The 24,880-nt window shown below is 36.6% G+C and overlaps 1 protein-coding gene across 1 annotated transcript in view; it reads right to left on the reverse strand.

Annotated features, from left to right (window-relative positions):
• The window catches only part of LOC122807189 (cytochrome P450 27C1-like), a 413,262-nt gene that overhangs the window by 375,592 nt on the left and 12,790 nt on the right, over window positions 1-24,880 (reverse strand). Inside the window, exon 2 of the mRNA XM_044078238.1 lies at window positions 776-966. Coding sequence (XP_043934173.1) covers window positions 776-966 — 191 coding nt within the window. The remainder of the gene's footprint in view (window positions 1-775; window positions 967-24,880) is intronic.

Raw genomic sequence — 24,880 nt, forward strand, 5'->3', positions numbered from 1 at the left:
CCAATGGAAGGTCTTCAATGTGTCACTTGGTTTGTCTACTGAACAATCCTTTGAGAACTGAAGGTATGCGACTTATGGGACTGGTGAATGCCTAAAATATTCTTTCAGCTACACAACAGTAGTGCCATGATCTTCACCTGGCTTCCCCTTTGTTTTTCAATGAGGTGGTGGTGCTAGTAAACTAATGGAAGGTCTGCAATGTGTCATTTGGTTTGGCTACTGAACAATCCTTTGAGAACTGAAGGTATGTGACTTATGGGAGTGGTGAATGCAAAACAGGAACCTTTTGTGATTTTGCAGGTCATATATATACAGCAGAAGTTGAATCCTAGAGCAAGTTAGAAACAATGGACTTTAGGTACTGGAAGGCAAGCCGATAACAGTTTCTTCAGATCACATAAACATGTCAGTATCTGTTATATTGTGATCTGAATGTGTATAGCATGGTAGGTTAATGCAGTGTGCTATGGAAGAGAGGGGCCTGGGTTCACGACTATGAATGGCACACCACTACAAATAAACATCATACATTTACAGTTCTGGTAATATAAATAACACCACAGATAATATGACTTAAAATGAGAATGCAAAAATGTATGTCATAGCACACGAAACATGAATTAATATGTTAAAGTAGTATTTAGTCTGAGCAAATTAGGAAAGATAGAAAAGAAAATAAACTAGAGTAGTGTTTGCATCTTACATAGTATGTATGCCATGAAAATGTTAACAGAATTTTGCCTGAAACATAAGACAATGTAACAATTGTACATACGCGGAGATCAGCCCAGTTGATCGCCCACGCAGGTCTCTGTATTCTTGCCAGGATTCCATGTTTGCTCTCTGTGGCGCTCTGCCCTCCATCCTTAGAACATGCGCCACCATATCTCGATCAGCAATGGATACCACAAACTGAGGCCCAAAATGTGACTTGAATATCTTTCCATACTGCTCCGAATGTTTCTCCTACAGAAGGAAGAGGAAAAGAAGCTGGATCGTTCAGAACAAGCTTTACTGAACAGATGTTTTCTATAGCTAGAAGATAACAATGTTTCTCTTTTTTCAGATATTTTTATTAAATAAGAAACAAATCCCTTATATAAATCATTAAATGTCATGCAGAACAAATATATATTTTCAGTTACAACTCAAAAAACATGACTGAATTCAATTCTCATCAATTTCTAATGCCCATCTATATATAAACATTTACAAAAGTTCAAATCATATTAATAAATATTCACCAATATTTACAATTTTAGTTAATCAAGATATTATAATCGAATAATCTACTGGACACTTGATGAGACATTATTTCCAAATGTGTCCATTAAAAAACATCTTTGGCCTAAATTTAAGATTGATATTTTGGTAATTATGTTGTATACTGTATATTTATTACATTTAGAATTTCTATTTCTGTGCTTATGATTTCATTTATTAAGGAAATAGCATCATCAAATGCTGGCTTGATTTTCATCATATTTTTTTGTTAATGACATTCTTGCTAACAACGTTTCTCTGTGAATAAGCTGCAATAGCTAATGGATGAAAACGTCTGATGCTCAACAGGCAACATTCCTGCTGTCCAGGTGTACTTAGAAATGTGTTCACTGAAAGTAGACACTATGAAATCTGCAGTCAGGTTAACAAAAGTCATCCAGTGTTGTCTACATATAGAAGCCTGTGCTGTCAGGACATGACACAGCTGCTCATCAAGCATGAGGAACAAGGCACCTAAGTCTTCTGCCACTGACAAGAAAACACCTATATGGTTGATCTTCCATTACAGTGACAATGGCTGGGGATTCAGAAAGGATGGGTCAAAGTCAAGTAAAATGACTATCACAGGTAGGTCCATTTACACAATCAGTAAAGGGATGTGAAAACAGATTTGGCCACAATTATCTCATTATTGGATAATTTTCTTGTAAATGAAGCACTCTGTTTTACCGAAAGCAAAGGAAACCTGTACCGAAACACAGCCGTGTATCCACAGACAAAAACAGGAGCCACTCATATAAAATCCAAACGTTTTGTTCATGAAAATAGGTAAGTGCTTTCACTAGTATGGTCTGATGAAGCTAGTGATACTAGTTAAAGTGCTTACCTATTTTCATAAATAAAATGTTTGGATTTTATACGATGGCTCCTGTTTTTGTCTGTGGATACACGGCTGTGTTTCGGTACAGGTTTCCTTTGATTTCTGTAACTTATTGACTATCCATGCACTGTTAATTCTCTGGGGCTTTTCATTTTGTCTGTTTTCACTTTGTTTTACGACTCGTGCTAAAAACACTTTGCAGTGGTAAAACACTCTGGTGGCCCGTGCATCATAATAATGCAGATCGTTAAGAAATGCATGCTTATTATTGTTCAGAAGATGTATATTGATGCAGAACATGTTGTTCTATTAACTGTTTAAGCAAATTAGGGTAATAAATCAAAAATTGCTTTTAGCCATTAACCCCCCACTTATTTTTGGCTTTATCCAGAAATCTTGAGCAAAGACAATAAGAGGTTCAACAAGCACCCCTAGACATCCACTCAACATAACACCCCCCCATGTACATGATCACACTCATGGACCCACTCACCCACATGAATGGACTGACACACTCTCTCTCTCTCTCTCACACACACACAAGACTCATTTATATCTGCACACATTACCTCACCTCTGTGTCTCCAGTGAACTTCGCTGTAATTAGTTGCTCCATGAGTTCTTCCACAAGTCAGTGGGTGACTGCACCCTTTTGGTAAAGTTCAATTTCTTAGCCAGCAGTGGTAATTTAAGTAGCTGACATTTATATGGTAGAACACATAGCTAATTAGCATTAGCCACTCCCTAAACTGCCCCATTACCATTTACCACAGTCAGTAGGATCACTATCTATATGAGCCATTACCTAGTGGCTTCATTTCTACACTTCCTAGATGTCCTTTGTTGACACTACCTCAAATTATGCTGCACTGGCCTGAGTTAAGAATAGCCACTAAAAGCTAATACTGTTACCATTGTGAACATCTTCCCATACAGACAATGGCAAAATATCTTTACTTCCTGGACCAGGCAAAAAGTTTCACTATTGCTTATTTTTGTGTAAGTACACTCATTTGTTGTTAGTGATCTTGTGTCATATGCAATGGATTTCTATGTAGCATCTAGTAATTTATATGGCAAACTGGTTGCCAATTTCATGAAGCAAAGTATCACATGCTGTTTTAATAGCTACGAAGTATCAAAATAGTTAAACGTTTGTCCATTGTAATCATCTTCAGGGTTGATATAAATGATGAATCACAATTGTTTGGCCATTTCTAGATGAATCCATTCTACAACAATGTGTTCAATAGCTGTATAAATGAGGACATTTGGAAGAAAAGTAAGGCAGACGTTTACATATCCAAAATACAAGCTCACTTTTGACACATTCTGAGGACAATGTGCCTTCTGCAACAGAGCTTCCATCTTATCAGGTAATTTATGTAGTCCATCCATATTAACTTTAGGCCCACAGTAAGTCATTTCTTCCTTTTTCTGTTTGGTAACTTATGTAGCCCATCTTTGTTAATGGCACGTCTTAAGTAAATAATTTCTTCCATGAAATGCACACATTTATTCTGTTTTTGCATGAAGCTCGTACTCATAATCAAAATCTTATTTAGGCAGCTTTGGTCGTCTGTGACTGTTACAAAGACATTATAAAAATAAAACTGCATACACTTTGTCCACTGCATTCTAACAAACAATTGGTGTAGACAAAACTTTGAAATCAAGACAGCTGTACTGGAATAGCCAGCTGTGGGGTGTTAATAGTTAAGTTCTTCTTGGAAGCTTGTTGTGCATTCTTTTGCAGTGAAGCTTGTGATAGGTCACTTTTGTAATCACTTCCCTCCCATCTACTGGTACAAAAATGTCCTTTACCCATGTCTGTGGAAGATATGCTACACAGGACCAAATTATAGTAACTTACTTTTAAAGTATACACATTTTCTGCTTTTTTCTTATTGATTATAGTTGCTGTTAGTATGCCCTACTCATTCTATTCTATAGCAGCATCTATTTATTTCTCGTTTTGGACATTATGTATCTGCCTTGGGCCCAAGTGTAAATAAACATTATCATAGTCAGGCATATAACAGCTATGCCATGGCATACACTTTTTCAAAATAATCTATTTTGTACAATGACATTGTGCTAGAATTTTAAACGGTGTCATATTTGTCAGCTTTCAGCTTAAGATTGTCATTTTAGGAGCTTTTTTTTTTTTTTGTAGCAAAAAAAACAAAGTCCAGAACCACCATCTGTTATGATGGTGGGTTTTTCGTGTGTGTGTGTGTGTGTGTGTGTGTGTGCTTCATTCCAAAGCCGGTTTACAATGCCAAAAACCCTGATTATGTTCCTGCATACTACACTACACAAGCATTATAAAACTGAGTTGACATTTTGTTCCACCATAATTTTAGTCATTGTGCCCTTGAAGGTTTTAACTTATTTGTAAAAAAACATGGACTTGACAATGCCAGCAGCCATGACAGATTTCATTTGTGGCCTTGTTAATGCAAATTTTTGATGACTCATGTAATGCCTTGATATGACATCTAAATTCAATTTTCTACATTCATGACTCCCTGCCACCCTGCCAAATAATAATGTCTGTCTTCCCCTCTTAGCACACATCTAATATTTGTGCTTTTCTACAAGTAACTTGCATATTAATTTTTACTCGTTGGTCTACTTTCTCATGTGGGGTTCAGCTTTTAACTCATAGCCATTTCTTGTTTCATAGAGATCAATGGGAATATTGTCAAACAGCTGTTCCCAGAGTAGGTCTGCACCATTGGCTTCCTGATCAATCTTTTGTACCTTGGATACTGATTCATGGCGGAATGACAAATCAATGTCCTATCTGGTATAGTTGTATGTGGAACAGTAAGTAGCACATACATCAGGACCAGTGTGAAACAGTTTCTAACTTTTAAGCCTTGACATTATGTATATATATATATATATATATATATATATATATATACATACATATATACATATATATATATATATATATATATATATATATATATATATATATATATATATATATATATATGTATATATACACACATATAAATATATATATATATATATATATATATATATATATATATATATAAATAAATAAATACACACATACATATACACACTCTCTCACACACACACACACACACACACACACACACACACACACACACACACACACACACATAGATGCACACTTCTACAGCTTATATCCTTGAGGTAACATGTCTCCCAGACCAGATTGCTTAAGTAAATGCCAGATTGCTTAAGTAAGTGCTTCCTGCATTTTCTATACATTTGCATATCTAGACTTTAAGCAAGATAGGATCTCAGTTGTTCCACTTGACGTAATACTCCAGATTCATATTGGTTTTCTGAAAAACAAATATTCAGTCTCATTGTTTCCCCTTTTGCATTTCAGAAGGATTCTTTGAAGAACTGTCAAAAGTAAAACGTATGCATGGATTGCCTTTCTTTCTGTAACTCAGTAACATTTCTTTTATCTTTTGGTGTAAGTAAGAAATGTGAAGCAGTTTAAATTTAGGATGTCTTCTCAATAAAAACTGTGAAGTAGGGTTGCCACCTTTTTAAATGCCCAAAGTGGGAAATTTTTGGTACAAATGCTAGATCTTGCAGGGCAAAACATATCCATGGCCCGTACAAAGGACAGAACTTCACTTTTTTCCTAAATAAAAGATTATTCTTGCAGCATTTTAGTTGCTTATTCTGTTTCTCATAACATTTAGGTGTTTCAGATACAGAATAACTGTTTTATGCAATTACATAAAATATATTAAATATTTTTGTCCTAAAATCTCAGGACATTTGCCATTTTTTCCAACTTTTTTGCAGGACACAACTGCCCAAACAGGGAATGTCCCTCCCAAAGTGGGACAGGCGGTATCTCTACTGTGAAGAAGAATGCCCTACAGACTGCAAAGGCATATTTCTTTATTTCAGAATAGATAGACAGATTGCAACTTGGAAGTTAGGACCATTCTTTCTACTTATTCACTCCTTTATAGATATCTAGGACTTAGAAGTATGTTTAAATTCCCATTGCCTCACAAAAGCAGATAATTCTTGGCTAACAAACTGTGGTCCACTGTCTGGTATTACTTCATCAACAGAAGGGTAGCTAGGGTGGGGTGCAATACAGTCATTTGAATGCTGATATTCTATTTGCATTGAAATGCTTCAGTGCTTCAAGTGTGGCAGGCATAAAGTATAGCATCTGCTTGCTACTAATGTAGCAAGCAATTTGTTTTTTTTTTCTCTTCAAGTCTGAAGAACTTTTGTTTCCTCTGCAACTTAACTTTGGCGGGGGGGGGGGTGCCAAACTCTGGGATGGTGCTGGCTACCACAATAGCTAGCTACACCTGTGTCATCAGGCATACCATGTCTAGCAAAAACATAGACTTCAGCACCAGGGGATATCATTCTGACTGGTAGTCTCTTGCAGTTGTACTACTTCTTGATATTTTGGAAAAAAATCAACATACAAAGCATAATATACATTTTATACTGAAACAGATCTACTCTCACTTTCATACAAGGAAGATCTAATTATGATTTCTGAACATACTGAAAATCTCACACCTGTTTAATCTGCTGTTATCATAAGCTTAAGAAGAGCATTTCACAGAAGTAGCTCTTGGATTTTATGTAAAATAGCATTATGCAACTGGAGTAGGAATGAACTCTGTCACCTTTAAACGCACAAAAACAAAAGCTCATACCAGTATAAGCATTGTATGGCCATCTATTCATAACTACACTCCTGTCTTCTCTTATGTAGACTCCTAACTCGTCTAGTTTCTTAATACAAAACAAACAAAACAAAAAAATAGGAGATAATCCACAGAACATCCAGATCTTTCTGTAGCAAATATTCTTTATGCTGTTATAAATATGCTCTGCTCAGGAGATCAGTTATATAAATCAACTTGCATGGTGCTTACTAATGTTGAAGACCACAGTTTTACAAATTCAGTAACATTCATCAAAGCTTAAGAAAGGCCTTTCACAAAGCACCAATTAAATATACTCTGTAGAGGCTTATAATACTTAAAATTTAATGGACACATTCATAGAATTAATTTCTTTACTTAGTTATAGTAAAAAAATTGAGCCTTCAACAAAGAATACAGAATGAAACTGCATATAGTGCTGAGAACAGTAAGCATGTGAATGTTGCATTCCTAGTTAAAATAGCTTTACTTTTATTCTACTTTTATTCTACTTAACATTTGTTAGCTGGAGTAGGAAACTGATCACATATAACCAATGTCAGCCTTAGCCCAGGAGGGGGCTGTAACTGGAGTGTGAATGAATAATAGGCAAAACAGCAAAACTATACTGAAATGCAAAACATGAGTTGTTGATAAGACAACATAAAATATGAAAATAGCACACAACATGGGTTTTCATTTAGACCTAATAGGATATAACATGGTAGATCATAACATAATAAGTTTAATAAGAGACAATGTATTATTTAGGATTAAAATGTTGGTTGTAACAGTTAGAGAGAATGTGCTATTAGAAATGTTGTAGTTAAAAGAGAAACATTATGAGTGCAGATGTAGCACTGTACTGTCCCTAAGAGTACCCGATTACTGCGTTATGTACTAAGATTATACTATAAAAGAAAGAATTGAATACTGTCTACAGGAAGAAGGAAGGATCATGTGAACTACTATATATTTGTGGAAGGAAGATAATTGGGAGCGCATGACAAAGGTGTTACAAAGATGGAAAGTGAGGGAAAAATAAGTACAGTATTATGCTAGGTAAAGCCGTAAGGTAATCTGAATAAAGTGATGGAATTGAAACAAACAAAAAAAAAGAGCAAGGAGTGATATCAGATGAAAGAATTATAAAGCAGAAAAAATAACATAGCAGAAAGAAGACCTCAGCAAATGAAAAAGTGATAGAAAGGAACATAAAATAAAAAGGAACCCCAAGAAAATATTAAAGTGAGAAGAGAGAGAAAAGAAAAAAGTAATTTCATCTGTGAACATAATGGAGAGTGAGAGTTTATGGTTTAAGTTCAGCAAAGAATTAAATGACAGAATGAGGGGCAATTTAAAATGGCCATAAAATATTTCATTCATGAATATCTTGGGCTATCTGGAGATGTGTTAAAAATAAAATTAAAAGTACAAAAATCATTTTAATTGTACATCACAGAGTACTGTTTAATGAGACAGAAGTTAAGATATTATAAAGTGTACAAATGTAAATCTTCTAAAGCAGAAGAACAACATTCAGTTGCAGAAGTGAATGCATGAACCAAGTCCATTCTCCACTGTGTTTACAACAGGTGGTCCTCCCCATGACAGCAGCAATATCCATGAATACCACTAATCACATTTACTAGATGTCACTTCATAAAAAATAAATCCAAGGTGGAAAACCAAACCAAGACAGACTGCTGCTCAGAAAGTCTAATTCTTTAATACGAAACCATGAAAAACAATGAAAACACAAGCGCTTTCGCTCGGTCTGTGCCGAGCTTTATCAAGTGAACATCCAAAGTGCTGCAAGGCTTTATATACACTGAAGTTAATTATTAATTAATCAATTAAAAAATTAAAGCTTAAAAATGCTGGAGTTGATAAATTGTTAAAAATGCTTCTTTGTTAAAAGTTAAACCTGGTTCATTATAATAAATGTGTACAGTAAATATTAAAACTGAAATGTAAAATAATCGAAAGAAACTGTAGGCAGTGCATTTAGCAATAAATTAAAATAAATCATTTATCATATTTCACTTGAAGATTTTTTATCAGCAATGAATGAGCTTCTCATAATCGAGCCTTTCTTAGCTTGAGGACACTGTTTATGTTGATGTTATCATTTAATCCAGGGTGTCTGCCTGCATCTAGTTTAAGTTGCCATATAAGTTACTTGTATTCAAGGGTCGTCTCCCAGTCACCTCCCCTAGCATCCGGGTTAACTTGCTCCAACACTATGAATTTAAGATCTATCCCAGGGCAAGAGAGTGAATGCTTATAGAATGCGTTAGACTCCCTTTGTTTACTTAGATCGTAAAAATGTTCGTAGAGTCTTTTCCTAAATGGCCTCTCAGTTTTGCCAACATAGAAGCTTGAGCAGGTGGTGCAAAAACCTAGGTAGACAACCCCTTTACTCCCACAGGTGTAGTGATGATATGATTTGATGTTAAAATTCCTGGAGGGAATGTAAAGTGTTGGAGCATTAATAATGGCATGGCATTGATTACAGGACCCACATTTGAAAGTGCCTAGTCGTGTGTTAGAGTTGTTAGCCTGGAAATTAGGTTTTCTTTCAAATAGTTCCTTGAAATTAATGTCCCTCTTTCTTACAAATTTAGTGTGTGGTGGGAGGGCATCTTTGAATTCTTCATGAAAGGTCAGTACAGGCCAGTGCCTCCTGATGATCTCCTCAATATCAGCGGAGTTGCCGGAATAGGTATAGATAAAACTATTCCGGAAGGTGTCAGATATCACTGTTGTGTTAGTTGTGACAGAAGGTTGCCCTGTACCAAGAAGTGGTGGAAATGTTGTTTATCTGTTATCAATCGCTTCCTTAGCTAAGGAGGTGATAAGGGAGAGAGGGTATCCCCTGTCTACAAACATGGACTGCAAAAAATGTATTTCATCCAAAAAGTCAACAGTGGAGCTGCACATCCTAGAGGCTCTAATGAACTGGCCCTTAACAATGCCTTTTTTCTGATAAAATGGGTGTGCACTTTGATAATGCAGAAAAGAATTAGAAAAAGTAGGTTTCCTGTAAAGTTTAGAAAGGAATGTTGAATTGTTATAATCTTTATATAAAGTCACGTCAAGATAGTGAAGTTCGTGCTTGTTAATGTTGTGAGTGAACACCAAGAAGGGGGTATTGGAATTGATATAACTAAAAAAAATCCTCAAACTGATTGAGGGTCCCATTCCATAAAATACAGATGCCGTCTAGGTATCTTCTATAATGAGTTAAATATTGAACCCAAGTAGAAGAAAAATGAACATACGTTCCCATCTGTGCAAAACAGCGTTGGCATAAAAGAAGCATGAGGCACCCATGGCCACTCCTTTCCTTTGTCTAAAAAGCTCACCATTAAAGAATATAAAATTGTTCTGTAATAAAATTTCCATAAACTCCACTAGAAGGCCAGTCACCTTATTGTTGAGATTAGTTTCAGTGGTTAAGAAATCGTTAAACCACTCGAGCCCTGCTGGGTGGGGTATACTAGGAAACAGGTCTTTGATGTCTATAGTTATCATAAGGAGTTCAGATGAGAAAAAGGAAGGTTGAATGTCTCTGAGAAAATCCCAGGAGTCTTTGCAGACATGATCGAAAAGTGGGATGAGTTGCTTAGTAACATGGTCAATGAATTTACCTAAGGGTTCAGTGATGCTTCCTGCCTCTGAAACAGTAGGCCTAAATCTCAAGGGGTCTAAGCCTTTGTGAATTTTCGGAATCCCGAAAATTACTGGTATTTTGGGTTTCTCAACATGCAGATAGTTGAACAATTTTTCATTTATAGCTCCTTGGAGCAAATGGTCAGTAAGCATATATTTGATTTTGGAAAAGGCTATGTTAACTTCATTTCTAGATACAATTTCGTATTGTTCACTGTCCTGTAACATGTCGTGGATGTAAATGTCATAGCTGGAATTATACATCAGGACAACCCCACCGCCCTTGTCTGGTTTCATGACCCTAATGTTTTCTTTTTTCAAATGGTTAATAAACCAGATTTCATATTCATTTAAGTTAACTAACTGTGGTTGTATTCCTTGGGAATGTAAAGTTCTAAAATCTTTCTCAACTAGTTCTTCAAAAAGTTTAATTAAGGGGTGCACAGGTGGGTTGAAAGTGCTAGTTCTACAGAGCCCTGTATTGGTATAGGGCTGCCCTTTAAAGTAATGTGCTAGATTTAAATTTCTAGCAAAGAGTTTTAGTTCTGTAATTTGGGATATATTACAGGAGTGTGCGGGGACAAACTGGAAACCCCGAGTGAATAGGTCGAAGGTCAAATCTGTAATTTGCAAATCAGTATAATTGTATATAATGAAGTTGTCTTTTTTAACTATAGAACAATTGTGGCCTGCAGTGGTGGAAAAGTTATAGTGTAGGAGTGCCATTTCAGGGACAATGGGGATGTCATTTAACCATGTTTGTTGCTCCACATGTGAGGGGATTGTTTCTGTCCCCATGCCCCCGTCCTGCCGGGGGGATGCTGAAAATCCTGATGGGAATTCTTTCTACCTTTCTCAGCTAACCTCTCACTCCTACGGGGGGGGGGCTCATGAGTAGCTCTAGAATAGAAATCAGCCCCCTTGTTTTGGTTGTTTTGATTGTCCTGTTTATGTTCCCACCGGGTCCTATTAGGAGAGGGGTAGGCTGTTCCTTCTCTATATTCAGCTAAATCCCTGTCTAACTTACGTATCTTTCAGTTAAGTATTTTTGTACAGAACATGAGTAGCTCTAGAATAGAAATCAGCCCCCTTGTTTTGGTTGTTTTGATTGTCCTGTTTATGTTCCCACCAGGTCCTATTAGGAGAGGGGTAGGCTGTTCCTTCTCTATATTCAGCTAAATCCCTGTCTAACTTACGTATCTTTCGGTTAAGTATTTTTGTACAGAATTGATCGACTTCGTTAAAAACACTGTCATAATCAAACTTCACAGTTAAAAAGTTATTGTCAGTAACAAGGGAGTTGTTTAAAACATTTAACTCGTTTATAAGAGTATCAGCCTTCGCTTCATACTCTGAAATCATCACATTTAAAACCTCCAGTCCAGCTCTGTCAAAAATTTCACAAAGTTTTTTGTAATATAAAGTCCCCGGTTGAACATTATTAGGGAACTTATAAAAACGCAAACTCTTCGGTATGCGTTTCACATTAACACACTCCCTTAAGTACTCAATCTCGAGTTGATTGCTTTTATAAGCGTAGAGTTTATCTTTTAGTTCACCAAAATCATTCTCTATGGTGTTGTAGTTATTAGAGGACACAGTACCTTGGTAGAATGTAAATTGCCGACCTGCCCAGGTGGTGAAATTGAAGTCCTTGGGCTGTTTCTCAGGTCTGCTGGTCTTCGAACGAGCCGTGCCTTCACTGTGCTCATTATTAGGTACCCTTTGTGTGCTGGGATTAGTCGGAAATAAGGAGTGTAAACCACTGTTAGTTCCATTTGCACCAGTCGGTGGAGATTTCCTCTTAGCTTCAATAGCGTGTTGTTGGTTCCCAGGTAGAGGGATACTGCTGCCGTTGTTTTCTTTTACGAGGTTGGTGAGTTGCGTTAACATCAAAACTACCTGGTTGAACTCTGTACGAGTCACCGGGACGTCATCTCCGTTTTCTCTCAATAGCTGAGGAGTTTCAGCAGAATTAAACGATTCAGCTTCTCCAGCCATGGAAAAAGCAACGTAGCCAGGAATCCAGAAAAGTATGAACAGGAAAAATAAAAAATAAATCCAAGGTGGAAAACCAAACCAAGACAGACTGCTGCTCAGAAAGTCTTATTCTTTAATACGAAACCAAGAAAAACAATGAAAACACAAGTGCTTTCGCTCGGTCTGTGCCGAGCTTTATCAAGTGAACATCCAAAGTGCTGCAAGGCTTTATATACACTGAAGTTAATTATTAATTAATCAATTAAAAAATTAATCAATTAAAAAATTAAAGCTTAAAAATGCTGGAGTTGATAAATTGTTAAAAATGCTTCTTTGTTAAAAGTTAAACCTGGTTCATTATAATAAATGTGTACAGTAAATATTAAGACTGAAATGTAAAATAATCGAAAGAAACTGTAGGCAGTGCATTTAGCAATAAATTAAAATAAATCATTTATCATATTTCACTTGAAGATTTTTTATCAGCAATGAATGAGCTTCTCATAAAATCGAGCCTTTCTTAGCTTGAGGACACTGTTTATGTTGATGTTATCATTTAATCCAGGGTGTCTGCCTGCATCTAGTTTAAGTTGCCATATAAGTTACTTGTATTCAAGGGTCGTCTCCCAATCACCTCCCCTAGCATCCGGGGTAACTTGCTCCAACACTATGAATTTAAGATCTATCCCAGGGCAAGTGAGTGAATGCTTATAGAATGCGTTAGACTCCCTTTGTTTACTTAGATCGTAAACATGTTCAGAGAGTCTTTTCCTAAATGGCCTCTCAGTTTTGCCAACATAGAAGCTTGAGCAGGTGGTGCAAAAACCTAGGTAGACAACCCCTTTACTCCCACAGGTGTAGTGATGATATGATTTGATGTTAAAATTCCTGGAGGGAATGTAAAGTGTTGGAGCATTAATAATGGCATGGCATTGATTACAGGACCCACATTTGAAAGTGCCTAGTCGTGTGTTAGAGTTGTTAGCCTGGAAATTAGGTTTTCTTTCAAATAGTTCCTTGAAATTAATGTCCCTCTTTCTTACAAATTTAGGGTGTGGTGGGAGGGCATCTTTGAATTCTTCGTGAAAGGTCAGTACAGGCCAGTGCCTCCTGATGATCTCCTCAATATCAGCGGAGTTGCCGGAATAGGTATAGATAAAACTATTCCGGAAGGTGTCAGATATCGCTGTTGTGTTAGTTGTGACAGAAGGTTGCCCTGTACCAAGAAGTGGTGGAAATGTTGTTTCTCTGTTATCAATCACTTCCTTAGCTAAGGAGGTGATAAGGGAGAGAGGGTATCCCCTGTCTACAAACATGGACTGCAAAAAATGTATTTCATCCAAAAAATCAACAGTGGAGCTGCACATCCTAGAGGCTCTAATGAACTGGCCCTTAACAATGCCTTTTTTCTGATAAAATGGGTGTGCACTTTGATAATGCAGAAAAGAATTAGAAAAAGTAGGTTTCCTGTAAAGTTTAGAAAGGAATGTTGAATTGTTATAATCTTTATATAAAGTCACGTCAAGATAGTGAAGTTCGTGCTTGTTAATGTTGTGAGTGAACACCAAGAAGGAGGTAGTGGAATTGATATAACTAAAAAATTCCTCAAACTGATTGAGGGTCCCATTCCATAAAATACAGATGTCGTCTAGGTATCTTCTATAATATGTTAAATATTGAACCCAAGTAGAAGAAAAAATGAACATACGTTCCCATCTGTGCAAAACAGCGTTGGCATAAAAAGAAGCGCATGAGGCACCCATGGCCACTCCTTTCCTTCGTCTAAAAAGCTCACCATTAAAGAATATAAAATTGTTCTGTAATAAAATTTCCATAAACTCCACTAGAAGGCCAGTCACCTTATTGCTGAGATTAGTTTCAGTGGTTAAGAAATCGTTAAACCACTCGAGCCCTGCTGGGTGGTATAACATTAGTCATCCTCCTCCATGAGTGCCAATGTTCTTTCCTGTCAAATGGCTCACTATCCAGCTAAGGTCAGATCTACTTCTGGAATCTTTATAAACTGCTGACTCCTTTCCATTTCTGGCAGGCAGCCTTTTCATTAGATACATCTGCTAAAACTAGAGATCCATTGGCCTGGTTACTCCATCTTTACCCAAACCCAACAACAAATACATTTACAACAATCAGAGCCTTTTTTAAGTCTTACATCCAAAATCTGAGAGTCACTACCCTCTACAGCCTTGGACATCCAGCATTGGCTCATAACCTCACATATACTGCTCAGCTCTAAAAGACTATCTATTCAAGTCAACTCAAGACTATCTATTCAAGTCAACTCAGTGTAAATTTTTCAACAAAAATCACAATGTAACCAAGAGACTTTGAAATAACCTTTTAATTTCCAAACTACCTATTTTCTTTCCATCTAAAGAACTCTGGGGAATATATTACTTCTTTCAGCTTCCACACAGATACAACCTCAGACCTTCTTTTTTATCTCTTAAAGACTCAGCATCCACCCCTTACACAACCCACCTTTCCTATAAATCTGCCATTTTATACTTAATTCTGCCACCCCCCCACCACCACACACATACTTCCTCCTTCTCGCTATACGTACAGTATCTCCCTCTATAAAATAAGTATAGTATATCCCTCTATAAGTGTTAGTGGCACAACAGGTAGCACACTCACCTTTGGTGCAGAAGGCTGTGGGTTCTATTCCCACACCAGTTACATTGCTTGCTGACACTGCAGTGGAGCATACGGGGGTGCTGCACTCCTGAGTGTGCCGTCCTTTGGATGACATGTTAAACCAAGGCCCCATCTGTCTGAGTTAGTGGTAGCTCATGTGGATGTAAAACATCCAATGGCACCTATTGAAAAGAGTAGGGGAAGTTCCCCAATGCCCTGGCCAAATTTCCCCTAGCAGCATAAATACCACCTTGGATCTCCCCTGAAAAGAAGCTACTAGCTTAATGGAACTAACCTTGTGAACAAAGGATAGATAGACAGATAAATAAATAAATAATCAGCATTGTAAATGAGAATATTGTAATCATAAATTAACACTTTCTGAACTATCAGATATCATTACTGGTTGAAAAACATATTGTCTTTCAGCTATATTACACATATTTTAGCTTTATCTTGCATCAGACTGAAACCAATGTTATTTTCAGCCTGCTTTTTAGGAGTTCTAGCTCCTGGACTGTCTAACAATGGTCCATAGAGATGAGTGCACCTTGGTCAAGAAATACAATTACAATCAGGATCCAAATGAGGGTAAGTGGGTACTCCCCAGTGTGTATAGATCCCACAAAACACACGCTGTCAGTCTGCGAAGAACCAGCAGTTCAACAAAACAATTCTCCATATAAAGAACATTTGATAAAACACACTGCAGCCATATTTATATGGTTCCATTAATTTGGTCTAATTTTAGATGTTAAGCATTACATCGATATTTACTTCACCAAATAATGTATTTTTAGACCATGTGCATTTAGTTTTGTGATAGTAATGTAAGTGAATCTTGTGTTAGTGTTACATGGGTAGACTTTGCTGTTTTCCTCACTATTGTGCAATCTTGGAGTTGGGGGTATAGGGGTTCAAGGGGGCTTATCCCACTGTAAAAACTGTTTTAAGTTTTATTTTTTTTCATGTTTTTTTTGTAGTTTAAATGGTTTTAGATGTACTGATGTAGACTAAGTGGGTTTAGACATTTCAGTAGACCCTATATTTATCTATATGTAAAGGGAAGGTGATACAAAGCAAGTACAGTGTCCATATAAAAATGAAAGGGGGATACAAAATAAATGGAGTGCCCAAATATAAAGGAAAGAGAGATATGAAGCAAGTGTAATATCTATATACATAAGAGAAGCGCTACAGAATCCTGAAAGCCCAAAATCCTGAGACCAAAATCCTGAAAACTCAAAATCCTGAAAATACACAGGATACCAACACTTACTGTATTCCAGCACAAGTACATATAGAAACATATTACCATTCAACTATATGCAGGGAGGCAAGCCCCCCTGCACCCCACATGCCCTGCTTCTTAAATATAACAACTCCGAGATTGCACTTCAGTACACTAAGTGCAATCTTGGAGTTCATATATTTAAGTAGCAGGGGGTGTGGGGGACACAGCCCCCAACATGTGGGGTGCAGGGGGCCTTGCCCCCCTGGTTATACTTTGAGAAGAGTAATATGGTTTGTGTTTTATTTGTTTCTGTATGAACTTGTGTTGGAGTATAGTAAGTGTTGGTATCCTGTGTGTTTTCAGGATTTTGAGTTTTCAGGATTTTAGTCTCAGGATTTTGGTCTTCAGGATTCTGTAGCACTCCCATATATATATATATATATATATATATATATATATATATATATATATATATATACACAGACAGAAGGGGGATACAAAGCAATGTAGTCCTATATATAAAAGGAAATCATGACACAAGTGTAGTATCCATATGTAAAGAAAACAGAAATACAAAGTGAGTGCAGTCCCACACATAAGGGCAATCCTTGTGTAGTAAACATGTATAGCATGTGATACAAGTATAGTGCCTACACACACACATAAGTGTGTGTGTGTGTGTGTGTGTGTGTGTGTGTGTGTGTGTGTGTGTGTGTGTGTGTGTAAGAAAAGGAAGATAGAAACAATATTGGCCAATTAGTCTTATAGATGGATGTGCAAAGTGCCACAGAAATTAGTGACTCCTACATTAAATAGTGAAATGAAACATATGCAAGTGCAAGATCGGCAACACTATGTGTATAAAAGAAATGTGCCTGCATAAACTAACTTCTTACATTTTTGGAAAACTACAAGGTTCACAGGAGGATTTAATATTAATGGATTTCAGTAGAGTACTTGATACTGTGGACCATAACATATAGCTGAATGCAGATTCTGTTTTAGTGAATTTGATTAAGTCTTGTTTGGTTAAAGATAATACAAAGAGCTGTTTGGAAGGCAGGAGGAAAACTGGAAGCCATTAAAGAAAGGAGGTTGCTAAGGACCAGCAGTGTGGCCACTGCCATTTTATCAGTAATATTAAGAGTAACATGTCTCATGTAATTATGTCTCAGTATATTGGTGAAATATCAGGTAAAATTCATTGCAAATCATAAAGAAAACTGCATCAGCATAAAAAATATGGAAGAAACTACTAACAAATCATTGATTTTTCTTCCTTCAATCCCCGATATTCATTAAGTCTCCATCCAGCCCATAAAATCAGCTTATTTATTCCTCAGGGAGGTTAGAACCCAGCACCACATCTGTTCACCCTTGGGGTGAGGGGAAAGTAGAATAAATTATACCATCATTATGTTCAAGAAACTGTGGCGGGATTTCATTTAAGTGTTAACTACTCTCTCTCTCTGTATGACCATGATGTCATCAAGGGGTGGTGTGCAAAAGATGGGGAACCCCCTGCTTTTGTAAGAAGCACCTGCATATTCTGAGTAACCCAACCCCTTGAAAGGTAAGAGCCTCCAGTGATTTCTGGTTTCCACTTCTACCGCAGATCTACAGTCAGTGCAGGGTGCCCTAACTCACCTTCCAGAGACGGGTGACAGAGCTTCGCCTTACCGTTCCTCTTCACCCAGCCAGCTCCCCAGAGACAGGTGACAGAGCTTCGCCTTACCGTTCCTCTTCACCCAGCCAGCTCCCCAGAGACAGGTGACAGAGCTTCGTCTTACCGTTCCTCTTCACCCAGCCAGCTCCCCAGAGACAGGTGACAGAGCTTCACCTTACCGTTCCTCTTCACCCAGCCAGCTCCCCAGAGACAGGTGACAGAGCTTCGCCTTACCGTTCCTCTTCACCCAGCTAGCTCCCCAGTATCCACTCTGCTAATCAGAGTTAGGTTGTCTGAATCACTGTCAGGGCTTTGTTATTCTGCGCCAACACATTTGGCAACAAATATTTTTGCTGGGGTAAGTCCTTGCACCTTTTAGACTTATACCAACTTTGAGGTCATGTGGTTTTAGGGAAGACGGAATATCTGAAAAGTATTCTCTCTTCCCTGACATTGTAAAATATCACATCCATGCTTGCAAGTTACATATAACTCCTAGAGCAATCCTGTTACCAGAGTACATCAATAATTCAACAAACTGTAAATCAGTTCCCTGCCTTAGAAAACAAAAGATAAATGTAGTTAAATAATACAAATAAATCAAGATAGCTACAATACGTCGGGTCTGATATAGTCAACCATGATAAAACAAGCAGTGATAATTTTATAGAGAACCTGATGAGCAATGATTTTACAGTTTCCTGACATTGTACGATACATTAAATATGCACATGATATGCCTGTGATACCAAACTATCAATGCACATGAAATATGAATAAAATATCTTGAAACTTCAAGGCTTTCTTAGTAAAGCTACACAACTAGGCAGATGACGATAATCTGGGAATTAATCTAGGGGTAAAAAAAACCCCTCCAGTTATGAGGTATGGTAAAGTCACTGCATCTAAACAACATAAATCAGATGTGACACGATATTGTATGGAGGTACTTTGTGGTTCATGTGTCAAGTTTCCTTCGGTTTACTAGCACTATGAGAACAGTACTGAGGATTATGATCAAGTGTGCTACACATGGATGCCAAGATATTCACCTCAAGAATAAAACTCAAAAGGTAAACATTGGAACCCATGAACAGAGGACATAATCACTGAGACCTGATCATAATTCTTTGTAGTGCATGGAGCTATATGTGCCCCATGTACTACCAGTTACAGAAAAAAGTGTAAGAGAGCAAAATGTTTTGAAGTCAGTAAAACATTTTAGTGCTGTCAAATAGACAGCAGGTGGAAATGAAGTGTTCCTCAAGAAAAAAAACTGCTTTCATAGTTGTTAGACACTTTATTCTGACATACTTTTGTTATATGTGTGGCACAGTGAAGTATCTCATAAAGCTGTTGTATCTTCTGACACTCTTTCTTGATGTCCAGCACTGCCCATTGTCAATCCCCAGTGCAAGATCTGATCTTAACAGTACTTAGAGATGCTTAACAAAAACTTTCTGACACCAGAAAGATGTTTAAAAGCTTGTCCTTGTCACACTTTTGGAATGTAATCATGACACTCCCTGCACTACTCTGCATGGTACTGAGTACAAATTTTTGGAAAACTACATCAGAAGCTACAAGGTTCACAGGAGAAAGAGTTCAAAAACAATACATTAAAAAGAAGAAATGACAGGTTCATGTCCGCAGTATTCTCCAAAGTCTCAAATAGCTAAAGTTTCAGTTGAACAAAATAAGATAATATACACAGCATATGACTGCTAGAACACAAATAGAAACCACATTGGTTGTGACTGTCAACAGCAAAGACTGAATACACATTTGTACATTCAGGAGTTAAAATCAGTGAGGTGGAACCTTATCCTGCAACAGATGACTAATTGGGTAGTGGGGAGGTATATCTCATGAAAACAGACTAAGACAATTAGGCCGATGCTTTATATTACGGGAGGGGAGGGGAGGGGAGCGGAGAGATCTGATACTTATAAAGCAACTAGAGATGATTACCAATTTAAATGCATAGGTTTAAAAACAATAAATTCTAGGCTAAGTTTAAGATGGGGAAGCATTAATAGAATAAAGAAATGCTGCAATGAAAGTGTCACTAAAGAATTAAATTAAATTACTTGATAATGTTAGAAAAGAAGTAAAGACAGAGCAGTTTGAGAAGCTTAGGGATATTCACACAAATGACAGTATGTTGTTGGTGTTAAAGCAGGATATATAGAGCTTATTACTAAATTCAATTTCCTGATTAATTAGTTAAGTTAATATGTTTGGTCATCTAAATATACTTGCTTCTTATATGAGAAATTGTTTCAGTGTTGTAGAATTTGCAAACTTTCTGAAGAGAAAATGGAATTTGCCATATAACTTCCATTTCATTTAATGGTCTGACAGACAGACACCGATGTATAAATTATGAAGGAAGTATAAAGAAAATGAAAAGTGACATTATAGGAACAAAATGAACAACTATTAAGGTTTTGCTTAACCACAGACTTGTTCATCAGGTGATGACAGGTTTCTCAGCTGCAAAAATGATAGCTATATGATTGACTAGTTTCTAACAGAATTAAAAGAAAAAATCTGAAAAGAAATAATACTGAGCTCTAAAGCAGACTTTAGATAAATGTATTAACTTACAAACGTTTAGATTGCAGAGAGTGTGTCTGCAGTTATAGTCCTAACCTGAACCCATCTTGACATAGTGGGTATGGGTAATGGTTTATCTGTTTGATGGCAAATTAATCAGAGCAGCTGTATCTTCTTGGACATGGTACCAGTCCTAAGAACTGAAAAAGATCTGGAGAATTTACTGAGTGACAGGTAGGCCCCAATGGTTTTGCTACCAAAAACATCCAAGTATATTAGGAAGTTGCAGTTATATTGTTATTTCTCTTCAACAACTTAAGTAATTATAAAAATGACAAATTTCATTTTGATAAAAACATACATTTAAATAAGTATAAATAAAACAAGCTTCCTTTTAGAAGAAACAACTTGCTGTGAGAAAAGACAGACATTCATTGAAATCTTCAGATGTACACGTTACCACCCCAACTAAATGTTGTGTGCAGGAAATGTGTATCTCTACTCACCTGAAGGACTATGCTAATTGGTAGTGATGGTTTTCTTGGAAAAGAACAAGAATACACTTTGGCATCATTCCAGGTCCGCTTGTCTACCTCAACCTTCCCGCTACAGGAAAATCACACGCAACTATTTTGGATGGTAAACTACTATGTCATTACGTATTAATGCAGTGCTAGTTACATTTCATTGCTTATGGTTTAAAGAGGTAATCAGCCTATCTAGACAATCATTTAGGTTAAATAAAGCTCTAGCTTTTCAAAACTTAGGCTTCTGTTAACCAAATATTCCAGTATTAAAATGCATAGTTATACAAGGAGGTTATAACATAAGGAAGCAGGGGTGCAGTAGCTTGTATTATTTTGATTGCAGCATTAAAAGATGTCATCAGATGTAGATATATTTTAGAGAAAAAGATTTCTGAATGATCACATCACAAAGAAATTCAGTAACAGCTCATTCTTATTGCCAAAATGGATTTATACTCTTGTTTATATAAAGTTTGGATTGCATATTAAGTTTCAATATCATTATGTGTTTGATTGTTTTTTGTCCTTGGTACAGTAGGCTGGAAATTATTTCCAAAAACGCATCAAAAGTCATGAACCTGACCCCTCCTTCCCTGTATCTGTACCACAGATGCCCCCACTTGGTGTAGCCACTATTCAAATTGTGTTTATTTGACAAATTTAGCCAGATTTTGTTCATCTAAATATTTTATTCCTTAACTGCAAAAATCACCTATTAATAACTTTTCTTCAGCAGTTATAATTTATTCCTTAAATTATTTTCTGTTATAGTACCCATTATTTCACTTTTCTATTGATGTGATCAGTTCTAAGCTTGCTCTGACTAATGCAGCCACAATGTCTTAAATTGTCCTCCTTTTTATCTATATTACATTGTTTTCTGCATTAGGCTTTCTTTTAAAGGACATTGGTCTTTTTTGATGCTATAATTTCCTTTAGATTTTCTGCTCTGATATGCTCATCCATCATTCTTTATCATCATAATCATATTCTGCTCCTATTTTGATCCTTCTATTGCATTCATTCCAGCATTTTAAGCTTTTTAAAGCTTTTCAGAAGCACATTTTCTTATCTGCATTGCATACCTGCATTTTATCTAATAAGACATCTTTCCATCCCTTCACTTCTAGCTGCTTTGTGTGTTTTACCCCTCCCTTCTTGCCCATTGTACATAGCTTGTTTCTTTTGTATTCTTCATGCAGTTATATCTCAGCTCTGTCAGAGTGCTTCATATTTGTGTGTGGTGTTAATGCCAAAGTTTTGAATTTTGTTGCCCTTAACTGAACTTTTTGTTTTTAGTCCTCAACTTTTGAGGATTCATAGAAATTTCAAGACTATTTTAGTCTAATGACCATGAATGGCTTGGCATTGTCCATCTTCAGGCCTTGTGTTCTTTCTCAAAGAGGGAGAGACCAGTTAATCACAGGGTAAATTTAGGAGCACTCACCCCGCCATTCAGGTTACAATTGAAAGAAGATATTGAATTGTATTCCTTTATCTGTAGAGCACATTTATTTCCAGGGGGCAGGGGTGCTAGGTGATGAATCTATGCCTCCATCATGCTCTCTGCATCTGTTAATAAAGGTTTGGATCCCTGGTTCTAGAGTTAGCTGGGCTATTTGACTTGTTGAGATATAGGATGTCAAGGACCACTTGGTTCCTAATGGTGTTATAAACAAGACACAGATCACCCATCAGGAGTTTATAAGATACAGAGTGCAGGGACAGGGCTTCCAGTTCCTGTAAACAAGGCCAGAGATCTTTTTAGTTGGGTACCCCTTGGACTTTTTGAGTTTGTCGACATGTTGAGAGGTACATATTAAAGGGAATGTCATACTTTATCCTGGGTCAGATCAGTTCTGGTTATAGGGGAATGAGAATATCTTTGGATCTGGACAAAATACATTTTGATATTAGATGTGCTAATAAAATGATTTTCTGGCAACAGTTTCATTGTGATAATCAAAGGAAAGGGAACAATCAACCCAAGTGTCTAGGTCCCTGACTACTTTTTCATTTAGTAAGGGTATGTTATCTATACTGTAGGATGTGGGTAATTGCTGTTTCCTGAAAAAGACTACTACACTTTTTAGCATGGGGTTTAAGCCCATTATCCCATCACCAGGTATTAACTCGGGTAAGGTATTTTCCTATGGTGTAGATATCTGAGGAGTTTTGACAATTAAATCCAGGTTGTAGTTATCTGCAAATGTGGTTAACCAGAGGTCCAGGTTATCATTTTTTTCAGATCTGAGAAATACATGCCAAACAGGAGATGACCCACCACAGATCCCTGGGGATCTTCCCTGGTCCCCTTAGCATGGTTTCAAAATGTATCTGCCATACAAACTATATGGAATCCATCTTTTAGCCAGTTGGCTATGCATCTCACCCCTTAAAGAATTTAAGTTAAAAAAGTTTCCCTACAATTCTGTCATGATCTCTAGTATTGAATGTTTTGTCCAGATTGAGATGCACTGCATGACCACTGTCTACAGCTTGCCTGACCCACTTAAAAAATTAGCAAGGTACAAAAGGCACAAGCTCTCTTTGACAAAGCCAACTTTTTGGGGAGCAAGCCTAATGAGGTTCCAAATAATGCATTTCCCAGGGCACCAGTTACCCTAGCTACAACTCTGCTCTATACTATATGCTACCATCTTTGCAGGCAAGCCTATGCATTTCTATAACCACCTCTAACGATTGCCTTCCTCTACCTCTCTTCTTGCTCTTGCATGCACATCTAATTGATAATAATCTTTGGCTGGAATGCTTTAATAGCAAAGAATACTCTTGGTTTCATCTCTTTACTTCTAATTACCTCCAACAGCCATTTTATACCACTAATATATAAACACTGTGTACAGTTCACCATTGCCATACCTACTATTTTCAAATGTATGCCATTAGTTTACTAACTGTTAATCTAATCTCACTGCTTAATGTTCTTAATTGCTAAGTAACTATGTGTTCCTCTGTACTCTGCATAATCCATGAGTTGTAGCTGCAGTGACTCAGTTTGTGATTGGACTACTCCCTCATTCAACAAACTGTAATCGATCAACGAATAAATATGCCAATAAATCTAATCCTTTTCCATCTTCTCTTGTATCATAAATACATCAATATTTTGAAGTGGACCATGACAAAATAATGAAAATTATATTCCAAAACTACACAGTACTAAAACCAAAATGCCAAAGCTACAATTATTTAAAAATCTGAAAAAGCATGAATTAGGCTTTCTAAAATGCAGATAAACATACATGTTCAAAGGGTGTGGTACATATTTAGTCTCAATACAATGTTATACTACCTCTGGGAAAATTAAATACTTGTTTTCATATAAAAATGCAGTGTACAATATTAGGAGTAGTTTTGGAAAATAATATTTTTCTTTTTACTAAAGAACTGTACCATCAATGACTTAGCGTAGCAATGGGCACTCCAGTTGCAAACACATATGCTAATTTAGTTTTAGCAAGATTGGAAGAGTATTTTATTTTTGATATTGAGAACCCTACATTGTTTAGGAATGAGTATTTGGTATTTTTAAACGTTTTGTAGATGACATCTTCCTTCCTTGGACTAGCAGTGTTGATGACTTGAAAATATATATTGATCATTTACATGAAAGTACATATTTTTGGTCTTTGATAAATTATTCAACAGACAAAATTAATTTTTTTTAGATATAACAGTTATTTTTCAAAATACCAAATCTGATACAATGATTCAATGATTCATAAGAAAGATGTCCAGGTCACACGA

Source organism: Protopterus annectens, chromosome 7.part0 (genome assembly GCF_019279795.1).
Source record: "Protopterus annectens isolate FY-2018-M chromosome 7.part0, PAN1.0, whole genome shotgun sequence".
Classification (NCBI taxonomy): Eukaryota; Metazoa; Chordata; order Ceratodontiformes; family Protopteridae; genus Protopterus; species Protopterus annectens.